At 38.9% G+C, this 12,321-nt stretch overlaps 1 protein-coding gene across 3 annotated transcripts in view; it reads left to right on the top strand.

Annotated features, from left to right (window-relative positions):
- Positions 1-12,321, top strand: part of LOC134525097 (potassium voltage-gated channel subfamily KQT member 1-like) — a 516,763-nt gene that overhangs the window by 27,887 nt on the left and 476,555 nt on the right. For all 3 annotated transcript variants that reach the window (XM_063355594.1, XM_063355583.1, XM_063355574.1), the window contains exon 3: positions 1,952-2,042. In XM_063355594.1, the coding sequence (XP_063211664.1) occupies positions 1,952-2,042 (91 nt within the window). The remainder of the gene's footprint in view (positions 1-1,951; positions 2,043-12,321) is intronic.

Raw genomic sequence — 12,321 nt, 5'->3', positions numbered from 1 at the left:
TTATCTTTTTCAGAAGGGTTTCTCATTGGAAAAATGTCTCATTACATGCAGGATTGTTAAGGTTTTAATTGCTGGTTTGGGAGTTTAGGAGTTTAGATACAGCCTCTTGGCGTGGAATCACAGGAAATGACAGCTGGACTGGCTGGTACACAAGATGGAATGTTTCTGGATGTTAATGGAAGAAATTTCAGTTTTCTTATTTTTTTCTTGTTTTCTGCATGACCTTAAGAGATGGTGAAAACTGTAGTGCAAACATATCAGAAGTCTGCCTTTCTGGTCTGTCCAACAGAGTTTTTCATACCTCATTTATTTTCACCAGTTGTTTAAATGTTTAACATGTTGCCAATGGTGGAAAGACGGCTGGGACATTGTACACTTTAAAGTAACGGGTATTCTGCCAGCATTTAAGCATTTAATCAACTGAGTGTGATTCAATTGTACATTTTGTTTTCCAATTCTCATGGCTTTTTAAAACTATTTTGCTTTTTTAAACTATTTTGGGGGACAGGAGTTAATATTGAGACTTTGAGACTTCTAAATTTTTTTGTTGGTCTGAATAGTGGTACTAGAAATACTGTGGTAGTAGCTGTTTCTTCTGCATTTATATATGCTTTGAATTTATGGAATGCATTTAATGGAACATTTTTCAGTGAAGTTATTGTTTCTCACTCCAGTCATATGTCTAATTCTACTTTAATTAATGCATTATCAATTATGATACCTTTCTACCACAGCACATAAATTGTGTAGCATGAAACATTCACTATAGCAAGCTATGGGAAATTATCACAGAATCATAGAATGGTTAGAGTGGGAAGGGACCTTAAAGATCATCTAGTTCCATCCACTCTGCCATGGGCAGGGACACCTCCTGCCAGACCAGGCTGCTCAAAGCCCCATCCAGCCTGGCCTTGAACACTTCCAGGGATGGGGCATCCACAACCTCCCTGGGCAACCTGTTCAAGTGCCTCACCACCCTCACAGTAAAGAATTTCTTCCTCATATCTAATGTAAGTCAATGATCTTTCAGTTTAAAACCATTACCCCTTGTCCTATCACTACACCCCCTGATAAAGAGTCCCTCCGCATCTTTCTTGTAGGTCCCCTTTAGATACTGGAAGGCTGCTATAAGGTCTCCCCAGAGCCTTCTCTTCTCCAGGCTGAACAGCCCCAACTGTCTCAGTCTGTCCTCATAGGAGAGATGCTCCAGCCCTCTGATCATCTTTGTGACCCTCCTCTGGACTTGCTGCAACAAGTCCATGTCCTTCGTATGTTGGGGGCACCAGAGCTGGACACAGTACCCCAGACGGGTCTCACCAGAGCAGAGCAGAGGGACAGAATCACCTCCCTTGACTTGCTGGCCATACTTCTTTTGATGCAGCCCAGGATGTGGTTGGCTTTCTGGGCTGCAAGCACACATTGCCACCTCATGTTGAGCTTCTCATCCACCAACACCCCCAAGTCCTTCTCCTCGGGGCTGCTCTCAATCCATTCTCCACCCAGCCTGTGTTTGTGCGTGGGATGGCCCCGACCCACATGCAGGACCTTGGCACTTGGCCTGGTTGAACTTCATGAGGTTTGCACAGACCCACATCTCAAGCCTGTCAAAGTCCCTCTGGCTGGCATCCCTCCCCTCCAGTGTGTCAACTGCACCACATACTTTGGTGTTGTTAGCAAACTTGCTGGGGGCACACTCAATCCCACTGTCCATGTACTTGATAATGTGAGTTTTAGCTATTGATGTAACTGTATTCAGCCATCCTGTCGTTTTTATTCCATGTATCTTAAAAGTTATTGAATGCAAAATGATGATATTCACTTGACTAGCAAGAATGAACTGGTTAAACACAAAGTACTTGTGATGAAAAAAGTTATGTGAATGAGAGCTAAAACTAGATCTAGATTTGCAGTTCAACTTGACAAGTCACTAAACACTGTTTTCATTTTACAGATTTCTCTTGGTGCTGATCTGTTTAATATTCAGTGTACTGTCTACTATAGAGCATTATTCTGAATTTGCCACTGGAACCCTTTTCTGGATGGTAAGTGACCATTTTTGGGAAAGACTCAAGTCAGTTTGACTAAATCTAAATTGCTTTAGCTGAACAAGGGAGATAACAGTTAAAAATCCTCATGCTACCAGGACATTTAAAATATTACCTGCTTTTATTGAAGGAAGCTCATAGTTTAATGAGGATGATTATTTTCTAGATCTGTAAACTATGAGGGTATGTGGTAGATTAACAGTTTTTATATATTTACTTTTCATAAACTATGAAACTGTAGCTCTTATAGTGGATGACTAGTGTTCGTCAGTCTTACGCAGTGTGGAACAGGATATTCCATAGGCAGGAATGTATTTTTAAAAAATATCTCTTCTTAGTTGTATGGTAAAAAATTGGCCAAGAACCATGGTCTTCAGAAGTATCTGAATCTTGGGGGTAAGTTATTTCTATTGGCCTAGTTTGCCGGTATATAGAACAGGAAGGAAGAGCTCCTATCACATTTCTATGCCTCAGTGATTTGGCTTTGAAGTTGGTGCTTGTTAACTGTTGTGGCTGTTAGCAATCCACTAGGGTGTCCGGTTCTTCTTGAGCATACATGAAATTTTGTACTTGGTGTTTTGCAAAAGCATAAGGACACTGTGTGGCTTATCAAATATCCTTTTCTTGCTATTAGAATCTTTAGTAATTTAAACAACAGGTGTTGTGACAGAAAAATCTGCTCACCTGGAGGTACACAGAGGTTGCTTATTGTTTTCACGGTAGCCAGGGAACAATTCCTTTATCACTCGACTGGGTGTTTAATTTACAGATGAAATGTACCTGAACTGTGCTACTAGTCCTGAGCTATTAAGTCTCTTAAAAATGTGAAATCATATCCAGCAGCCATCTATAAACTGTTGCAACATACATACAATATTTTTAAGTGTTAATTTGAAGTAGGTGGGAAACAGAAGTACAAATAATTTCCATGAGGACTCTTGACAATGTTCCTTCTCTGTTCTGCCCTCTCCCCCTTCACCTTAAGAGGTGAAGAATGGCGATGAACCATTCTTGATAAAAATGGAGTAAATCACTTTTAAACAGAGCTCACAATATCTGTAATTTTAGCCACTCAAATCCTCTGATCTCAATGTGTGATAATCTCAGTATTCGTAGTGTAATTTCTTTTTGCTAAGTGGTGACTTCTAATGTGATGGATTTTGGTTTTCCGTCTGGTTTGAAAATAAAAATCGGTTACTTATTTGTTTTCCTGTGGCTTAGACTACATTAGTATATGCGGCTTTCACGTGCAATTGACTAAGCCATCATTAGGATCCCTGAGTTATTCTGGGATTTTGATTAATGTTAATCCTGTAACAAGTGTTGCTTGGCCTTTAAACCATGTTCAGTGTTAAGCAAAGTGCAGTATTCTGCCCGTGATATGTAGTCTTCTCATACTCACTGAAGGATAACCACCATCCAAAACAGTAATACTGGCAAGGATTCAGTGCTTAGTTGATTGTTTTCGTGTAGATGATAGGTGCACATGCAGACACATATTATTGTTGGACAAAAAATAACTAGATGAAGACAGATGTGTTGTTCACATAGTGCCCACATAGCATTGACATCTATTTTTAAGTGATGTTATCATCTAACAAATGAATCATGCATAGTCAGTGGCAGTGCTGGAACAATTTCTTGGTCTTACCCTGCAGGATACCTCTCCTGAGTTTGTTTTCCTCGCTGCTGTTTCCTGAGCTTCCTTCCTAGAAATGGCCAGCACAGAGGTTAGCTGTTCTCCTGGCTACACTAAGTTCACTTGCCTAGAAAGCATTTGTCTTAAAACTATGGGGTTTAGAGTTTCTTCTGAAATAAATTCACTTCAACTACAACACTTGAAAGACTGCTTTCAGGGCAAATTAAGTCAGTTCTTTTTTGTAGACTTGTGACATTTCTGTGTCATTGAAGTAGATATGGCACATTAGTAACAGATGTAACTGCAGATGTATCCTAAGCCACTAAAGTCTTGTGTTTTAAAGACTAAATTTTGTAATGTTCTTAATACATCTGGGTGGTGTAAGATAATTTCTTGTCAAGTGTGAAACCTGTCCTCATTCAGACAAGTTATGTGAATATAACAAGGAGAGAATATCATATCAAGAAGGCCCGCCAAAGCAGTGTTTGTAGTTTGAATGGAAAAAGGGACCTGAAGAAGCAGTTGCTGGAACTTAAAGTAAAAAAAGCCCCAAACCCTTATTCCCCCCACTCCCTGTCAAGCATATGTTTTCGAGTCTCTGAAAATTCAAGTGAATTCTGGAGGAAAAAAAACCATCTTTGCCCCTGCATTTGAATGTTAAGGCCAATCTGTCATCTTTGAGACTACTGAAGCTGTTGCACAGCCACAGCTTCTGATACAGGCTAACGCTAGACCTCCCCAAATGCTGTAAATTGCTCTATTTGATGTCCTTGCTTGGGCTTAAAGAAAACTTTTGTTCTTTGCATTTATGAGGAAAAGACAACATGTAAATCTCCATTTGATCGTCATTGCGGTAAAATCAGTTTACTTCTGCGGTAGTAGGACTGGTAAAATTGCTTGTCTTGAGCTTGCAAATCCTGTCATTTGAAGAATGATTTTGTTCTCATACTACCAAACACTTTGTGTATTCACTGCCACTCTTGGAAGGGTTTTTGCCAGCTCTGTGTGAGATAATCTAATTTAATTTTTCCATGTACTTACATACATTGTATGATCTTTGGTAATTCCTGGTTGTGTTTTTTTTTTCTCCTCTGACTATTTAGCAAGCCAGCAAATGGGGGAAGTGGCGGTGGCATTGGCACAATGAATCATGCTGATAAACACCAACAGAATGGATAGTGAAGAACATAATTCCTCCTGATTATTTTTATTTTTACTTGCAGAGAGAAGCTTAGCATTTCAAATAGTGTTTAAAATGGATTACAAGACTTCTAGGTAGAATGACAATGTACATGTTTTTTCACAATCCACAAAGCTTAAGTGTACTTGCAGTTGTTTTTTATTCAGATTGCTACAGGTAGTGTGGTGTGATAAGGAATCTCTCATTTCCCCGGCTTTCCTTGGTGCTGGGCCTGTACTGTTGGGAGTTTTTTCACTTGTCTATCCATCAGTATTTAGGAACTGCTGCATGAGAAAGTTCTTGTACAATGCCTGGAGAAGTTAAGGCAATACTACATTACCATCTGCCTTCTAAATTTGCACGGCCTGCCACTCTCTTCAGCTCCTGCAGATGCTGGAATTTTCCAAACAGAAAGGGCAAATAAGGTTTTCCAAAATAACTGTGGCCACTCTAGTTACAGACTGCATAATGGGAGTCAATAGCATCTCCAGTTGTCATAGCATGCAAATGCTGGATCTCGCAGAACTCTGGAACCACGTGCCTTGGTGGTTTCTTCTTCTCATACAGTCATAGAATAATTTGGGTTGGAAGGGACCTCAGGAGGTCTCTTCAACCTCCTGCTCAAAGCAGGGTCAGTGATGAGATCAGACCGGGTTACTCAGGACATTATCGTGTTGAGTCTTGAAAAACTCCCAGGATGGAGTCTGCATAGCCTTTCAGGGCAGCCTGTTCCAATGTCAGACCATCCCACAAGGTGAAGAAGGTTTTCCTTATATCCAGTATGAACCTTGTTTCAGCTTTGGTTTGTTTTCTTTTATCCTTCTACCATGGTCTGTTTTCTTTCATCTTCCTGACATGCACTGCTGTTAAGAACCTGGACCCATCTTCTCGATAACCTCCTTTTATGTACTGATAGGCAGCTCAGAGGTCCCCCATGCATTAATTTCTCCAGGCTGAACAAGTCCAGTTCCCTCAGTCTCTCCTCATAGGACATGTGGTCCAACACCCTGACCACCTTGATGGCCCTATGCTGAACTTCCTCCAGTTAATCAAAGTCTTTCTTGTAGTGGTGGAAAAAAAGCAGGTGCAGTATTCTAGATGCAGTCTAATGAGTGATAAGTAAAGGGGGATAATTACTCCCCTTGTTCTCTTGTTGTTAGCTTTTATCACTTCCTTACATTTGGAGGAGATTGTCTTTAAAGACCTGCTAGCTATCCTGAGCTTGTTGACCCTTTGGAGCTGCCTCTCAGGGCATCCCAACTATCAGTTCCCTGAATAATTGGAAGTTTGCTCTCCTGAAGTATAGGGTCTTTACTCCCTTCAGGATCTTGAATTACATTATTTCTTGGATGCTACACCCAAGGTATTGTCTGTCTCCAACTAATTTTTCCTTGTATATCTGAACAGCAGACCCAGCTGTGTTTCATTCCCAGTTGCCTGCTCAATACCTATACCTAAAAGTCCCGAAACACTCCAGAAATATCTCAGATTGCTTGCATCTCACTGTGTTGCTCTTCAAATAGGTGCTAGCTGAATTAAAATCCTCTATAAGCACCAGGGCATGATCTAGAAACTTTCTTGAGTTGTTTAAAGAAAACTTTGCCTGCCTTCTTATCCTGGTCATTTGTTCCGTGACAAACTTCCACCATGATGTCACCTTTAGTGGCCTGTTGTCAGATCCTGATTTGGTGCACTAAGTGCTTAACACCCTGTCATGCCTCTTTTATGTCCCCTGTCTGATGTCTCTGTGCATTTCTTCCAGTATCTCATGCCCTAAATATTGGAGCAGGTACCACTTTAAGAAATCCTCCACTTTGATCATCAGAACGAATTGGCAAAACTGAGCAGCATACTGAGCCAAAAGAGCAGTGTGAGCGATGACTATGTGCAGTTCTGTAGCTGGGACTGCTGAAAAGAGGGAACTTACTCTATTGTATATTAAGAACAAGTTTCTGAAACAATCCAGCCCAGGATGGTGTTTATGAACTTGGTATACACTCTCACAAATTATCATGCCATGCCTGAGTACCAGTATGTGGGTAGTTAGGGTATATGGTATGTTCTAAGAGTAACAATTTGAGGGTAGGGGAAGGGGAGGGAATGTGGCTTTCTTGCCTTTTTGTGGACCTCGTGGTAAAGCCTGGCATGTGAGCATCAGAACTTGGGAAGTGGTTTAAAATTTCTTTTAAAAAATGGATTAATACTTTTGGCAAAAACAGGGGGGGAAACCCTGTTAAATGGCTGTCTTTTTTTTTTACCCTACTTAATTACTATGTAGACACTTTTGGCACTCATGGAGATATTATCCAGGGTTCACTTGCCTTTTTAATAGCTTCTTCCAAATACAAGTTAAGAGCAGTGATTATGGGATTTCCTACAGTCAATCTTGAGTCAACACTGTTCGCTTTCTGCCTTTGATAGAATTGACTGCTAATTATTACTTGTGTTTATTTGCAACCTTCCCAATGGTTTTCGTAAGTGCTTCTTAAATACCATGTGACTGAGTGCAGAATGGGTTTGTGATTCCTGCCTGATCTCCAGCACTGTGTCCCCATGCACTTTTCTCACAGGGACATAGCTCTTGAAGGGTGTTGCTCTTGAAGATGGTAAAACCTGACAGCTGTCTTTTTGTTCCATCTTCCTTACCTGTTGCTTGTTATTCTTTTTTTAACATCAATTTTTTTCAAAATGCATATTCTGAGAAATTAAGACAACAGGCATAGTATTATTTCTTTTTAATCGGAAACCCCACCTGCCTGAAGTAATTTCATACTTCAGTTCTTCACTGATATATTTACAACTGGTTTGGTAAAAATTAAGGGAAGAAAAAGTTAGTCTTTAAATACTACAGTTGGTTTTAACCTACTTGTTCTTAAAATAAATATATGCACTTTTATCATTACTGTGGATTCCTGTCATGGGTCAACTCTATTTCCATTGACCATATTTCCCAGACTTTTTAACCATTTTACTTCTTTTTGGTTTCACTTGTTGAAATTTCCCCTGTGAGTTCAACAGATCAATCAAATCAGTGCTGATTGCTTATGACATCTTTCATTAAAAAAATTTTGCTTGCTCAACTGTTCTTTTTAACTTTTAATATTTGTAACTTGCATGTAAGTCTTCCTTTTATACTCCTTGTTCTAAGCATGATCCTTTAAACTCTTATTTACCGTAGTGTTTAAAGTTATGCTTCCTCTTCAGCCGCTTTCTTCTCTGGGAGATCATCAATCTTACATGGACATGTCTGCTTCTTGATGTATAAAGCTTTCTTTCAGGTGTCTGTGTATATTATTAAAAAAAAAAATATATTTTCACTAGTTAGTTTTGTTGGGTGGTTGTTCAAAGCGAAGAATGTCTTGAGCTGTTCTCAAAGAGTTGCTGATGTATTAGCCCAGACTTTTTGCGCGACCATAGGCAAACCTTGAAGTTGTCTGAGTGCAAGATCACAGTAGCTAAGTGACTGAGACTAAAAATAAATAAAGCGTTTAGGAGTACTTTTACTTAAATTTCCCATGGAAATTATTGTTTTTATTTAAAAAGTTTATGCCACAAAAGGAAAAAATCCATCTTTTCAGCAAACCAGACATATGCTTATCTCCATCTATTTTTCCAGACTTCCTTCATTGTCCCTTTTAGGTAACATTTTATCCTTCCACTTTGTCCCAAATTTTAATCCCCTAATATATACAGTTATGATTTTGTCTTAATGTAAGATGATTCTATTGAAAAACTTAAAAAGTTGCCAAAGCCTCTTGTATGGGCTTTTGCCTATACAGTAGGAGGCTGTAATGTTTTCTTCATGATCTAGTAGTTTGTGTGTCAGTTTTGATTTGTAAATGGCATCTAGATCTTTAAGAATATGGCATGAAAAAATAAACTATAAAGTGGGCCAGGTGTAATACCTCCTTTAAGAATTAATCTGATTGAGTGTTTTCATGGTTAGAGGTCATATATTTTTCTACCAGGAGAGGTCACCATGGTAGTTTACAAAAGACAGATTTTTATTTTTATTGTAAAAGACCCTGCAAAAAGAGAGTTTCTTAGCTCGTGGGAGTAATTTCACTACATGTGCTGTTCTAAAAACAAGAACAAAATATTATTTTTATCATACATGTGATGTTTTTACACACTATGAGCAACAGAACAGAATAAATCATCAATTTGTATAATGACAGTGTTGTAGGTGAAAGGGAAATTTTTCACTGCTTTAATATCTTGATGTTAATTACTTTTTAATTTCAGAATACCAAGAGTGTTCTTGATTTTGAGAAAATAGAATATTCTGCTATAAATCATATTGATTCATCTTTGTTAATTTAATTTCTACTTGTATGCCCCGATGTATTTAATGTTGTGGTCATTGCAATTGGAATGAAGGAGAGAGAGGAAATATTGTTTGTCTTAATGTGCTTTCCAATTCAGAGCACATAATCCAAATGTGAAATCACTACAACATTTTCAGGGTAAGTGGTAACGGCAAAACTGTGTGGGAATCGATATACTGGATTGGACCAAAAGCTTAACTACTTCAGTGTTGTATTTCTCATAGTGGTCTGTTTTCAATGCAAAAAAAAAAAGGTCTTTCTTACAAAACTATTATCTATTAAAATAGGTAAAAATCTTCTGAATTGTTTCTTTTGCTTTCAGCAGGGGTCACTACATTCTAGTCCCGTTCTCCTGATGAGTGGTTTCTTACTGCAGTTTTCTCGGGCTTATGGGATAAGACTTCAAAGGGCATGTGCTGTCCTAGGAGCTTTCTGCAGCAGAGACACAAACAAGGTGGATAGTCTTAGTGTTTCAGCTGGGATCACCTTCCCTGTTTCAGCAGGGCTGGATACTGGATTCCAGTGGTTTTCCTAGATGACCTCAGCTCCTGCGGTACCTCTTCCTCTGGGAGACAGACTTTACACATCCGCTTTCCTCTGACGTGTTTCTTTGCTGGAAAAAGCAACAGCGTATCTTCCAAACACATTAACACCTGTATTTCATAGCGGTACAGTACTAGAGGATACACAATACCTTTAAAGACTCTCTTTTCAGGATCCTCACTTGTTGCCTCTAATGTAGGCCCTCGCTGCCCTCTCACATTGCTTGGTTGCTAGCAATCCTGAGGTAGTGACTACATTTAGCATGTAGCTTTTATTAACATGCCTGTGTTTGCAAATCCTGTTGGAGGAGAGGCTGAGATGTAAGATTAGGAGCTCCCACATCAGCTGCTGCTTAAGCTTTTCGGGAGAGAGGCTCACGCTGTGGCTTTATTTAGGAGTCAGAGCTTAAGGGGAGGATCTCATGAAAGAGTTCTAGGCTGCAGGTGGGTCACATTGGTCTGTGTCTTTCCTGAAGTCACTGCTTGGTTTTGCCTTTATATAATGATTTCTTCTGCATCTTATGCTGTGAACACACCCTCCTGCTGTATACATAGGCTAGGCTTCCCAGAGTACACAAACTTCAGAGTACCAAGTGATAGTTGGCTTATGTAAGCCAGCTAAGGTGTGTGTGTTTTTAACCACTCTGTTTCTGAACTGGACCTCAGAATGGCTTTTCTTTTTTGAAAGTAGTGAGGTGATGACACCATTTTCAAAGTGTGTGTTTTTAAAAGAGGATGTGCTCTTCCTGTCTGCGGTGGAGGAGCTCTCCCGTTCCTTTATTTTTGCTTCTGCTTTTATCCCTTCTCCCATTTAAGCTATATAGTCATGTCATAAAATGCTGTGTCATCTTTAATCTGTTAGCAGAGTAGAAATAAGGTTGCATGGTGTGTAAACTTACTTTAGTCTTCTCTATGATGTATGGTGAAGTGTATGTATTCTAATAGGTTTCAGGGCATTTTCTCCATCTCATCAAAGCAATTAGTGTTAGAAAGAAAAATGGTGGATATTTTAACCATTTCCTGCTTTTGTGCCAATTTATAACTCTAAATCTGTGCTTTGCCACATGGCATTAGCACTTAGGGCCTTTTCCAGGTCTGTTTAATAAAGTGATATGTCGATAATCTAATACTTGAAGTTCACAGGTACTCCTGCTGGCCTCACCATATCAGTTCTTACAGATGATAATGGATTTCTTAGAGATTATGGCATGCAGAGTAGGTCCCATAATATTTAGTGGCATTTTGTGATATTTGTGTAGTGTATATTATGCCTCTGTTACAGCAGGTGTTAATGAGGTGTCCAATCCCTTGGTGGCACGGACAGGTAAACTGCTTCAGTAGAAAAATACACTATTTCTTCTTTTAAACTATGAAAGAGTTAGACTATTAGCGTAGAATACATCTGAATTAATGACTCAAAAGCTTTTGCTTTGTTCTTTTATTCCCTGTAAACCTGTTAGAGAGAAAACAAGGAAAATCCTTGCTTCTTTCTGAACTTCTTGTTGGTCTGTAAGAAGAGGAAAAAATAGATCAGGAATATTGTATTATTACCATATAAAACATTATTAAAATAGATATGGAATATTGTTTCATACATTAAACATATTAGGAAAAATAATTGAGTCCACAAGTCTTTCACCACATTCCAGAAGCTTAAGTTGTCTGCTAAGTAATCTTGCTGAGTTGCCATAGTCTTTCTGGAATCAAATGTAACAAGCTTCTCGATGTGAATTATGATACAGTTATTCTTGTGGCTTTTATTACCTTGTGGGTTGCTCTAATGCAGTACAGAACATGTTGTGCTGGATGATTGCTGTGTGCTTTTCAGCTATCTAAAATAGAAATCATTGTGCAGTACGTATGGCGGAGACGAATTAACAAAGGGCTGACTCCTAATGTCTGTAGTAAAATTTTACTCACTTCTTTCTATAGCTCTGTAGAGTTTTCTGTGCAAAGTGGTTTTAGAATGTGGCCCAAGAGACTAGAGAAACATTTCTTACTTGGGAGTGAGAGGAAGGTGGAGAGGTACATGCAGGATTTTTCCAATTCCTCCCCTTGAAATTTTGAGACCCTCCCAAATCAAAAGGTTAAGAAACATGGATATGATTATTTACAGTTCTGAAGTGGATATTCACATTAGATAGATTCCACTCCAGGAGCAAAGCTAAACCCTTCACATCCTACCAGAGGTGGTGCTTTCAGGTCAGGCTTCAAGACATGCTGTTGGGGAACTGGAAGGCGCTGGGGTACTGGTGGATCTTTACAGAAATTAAGAACTTCAGACATTAGCTTCTTGAATCTTTTTGATTCACTATTTGGTTGTGTTTGCCCTAGCAATATCTTTCTGAATGAAGCAATTCTAGAAAAAAGTACTGCTCAAAAATAAATGAGACTGTAAAAATATTGCTGCCTAAATAGAAATAAAAAGTAAATCTTACCATCTGACTCGCACAACTCGCTTGAACAGTAGTTGTCTTTTTAAGAAATGTTAAGCAAATCCATTCGTATCCAAATGACAGACTTTTGAACATTAAGTGCATTTGTTTCCTCTAAGAGATGTAAGGCTGAAAAGGTTAATGATACTATA

This window comes from Chroicocephalus ridibundus, chromosome 1, assembly GCF_963924245.1.
Source record: "Chroicocephalus ridibundus chromosome 1, bChrRid1.1, whole genome shotgun sequence".
Classification (NCBI taxonomy): Eukaryota; Metazoa; Chordata; class Aves; order Charadriiformes; family Laridae; genus Chroicocephalus; species Chroicocephalus ridibundus.
The sequence above is the reverse complement of the archived record's forward strand: the minus strand, read 5'-3'. Positions and strand labels throughout refer to the sequence as shown.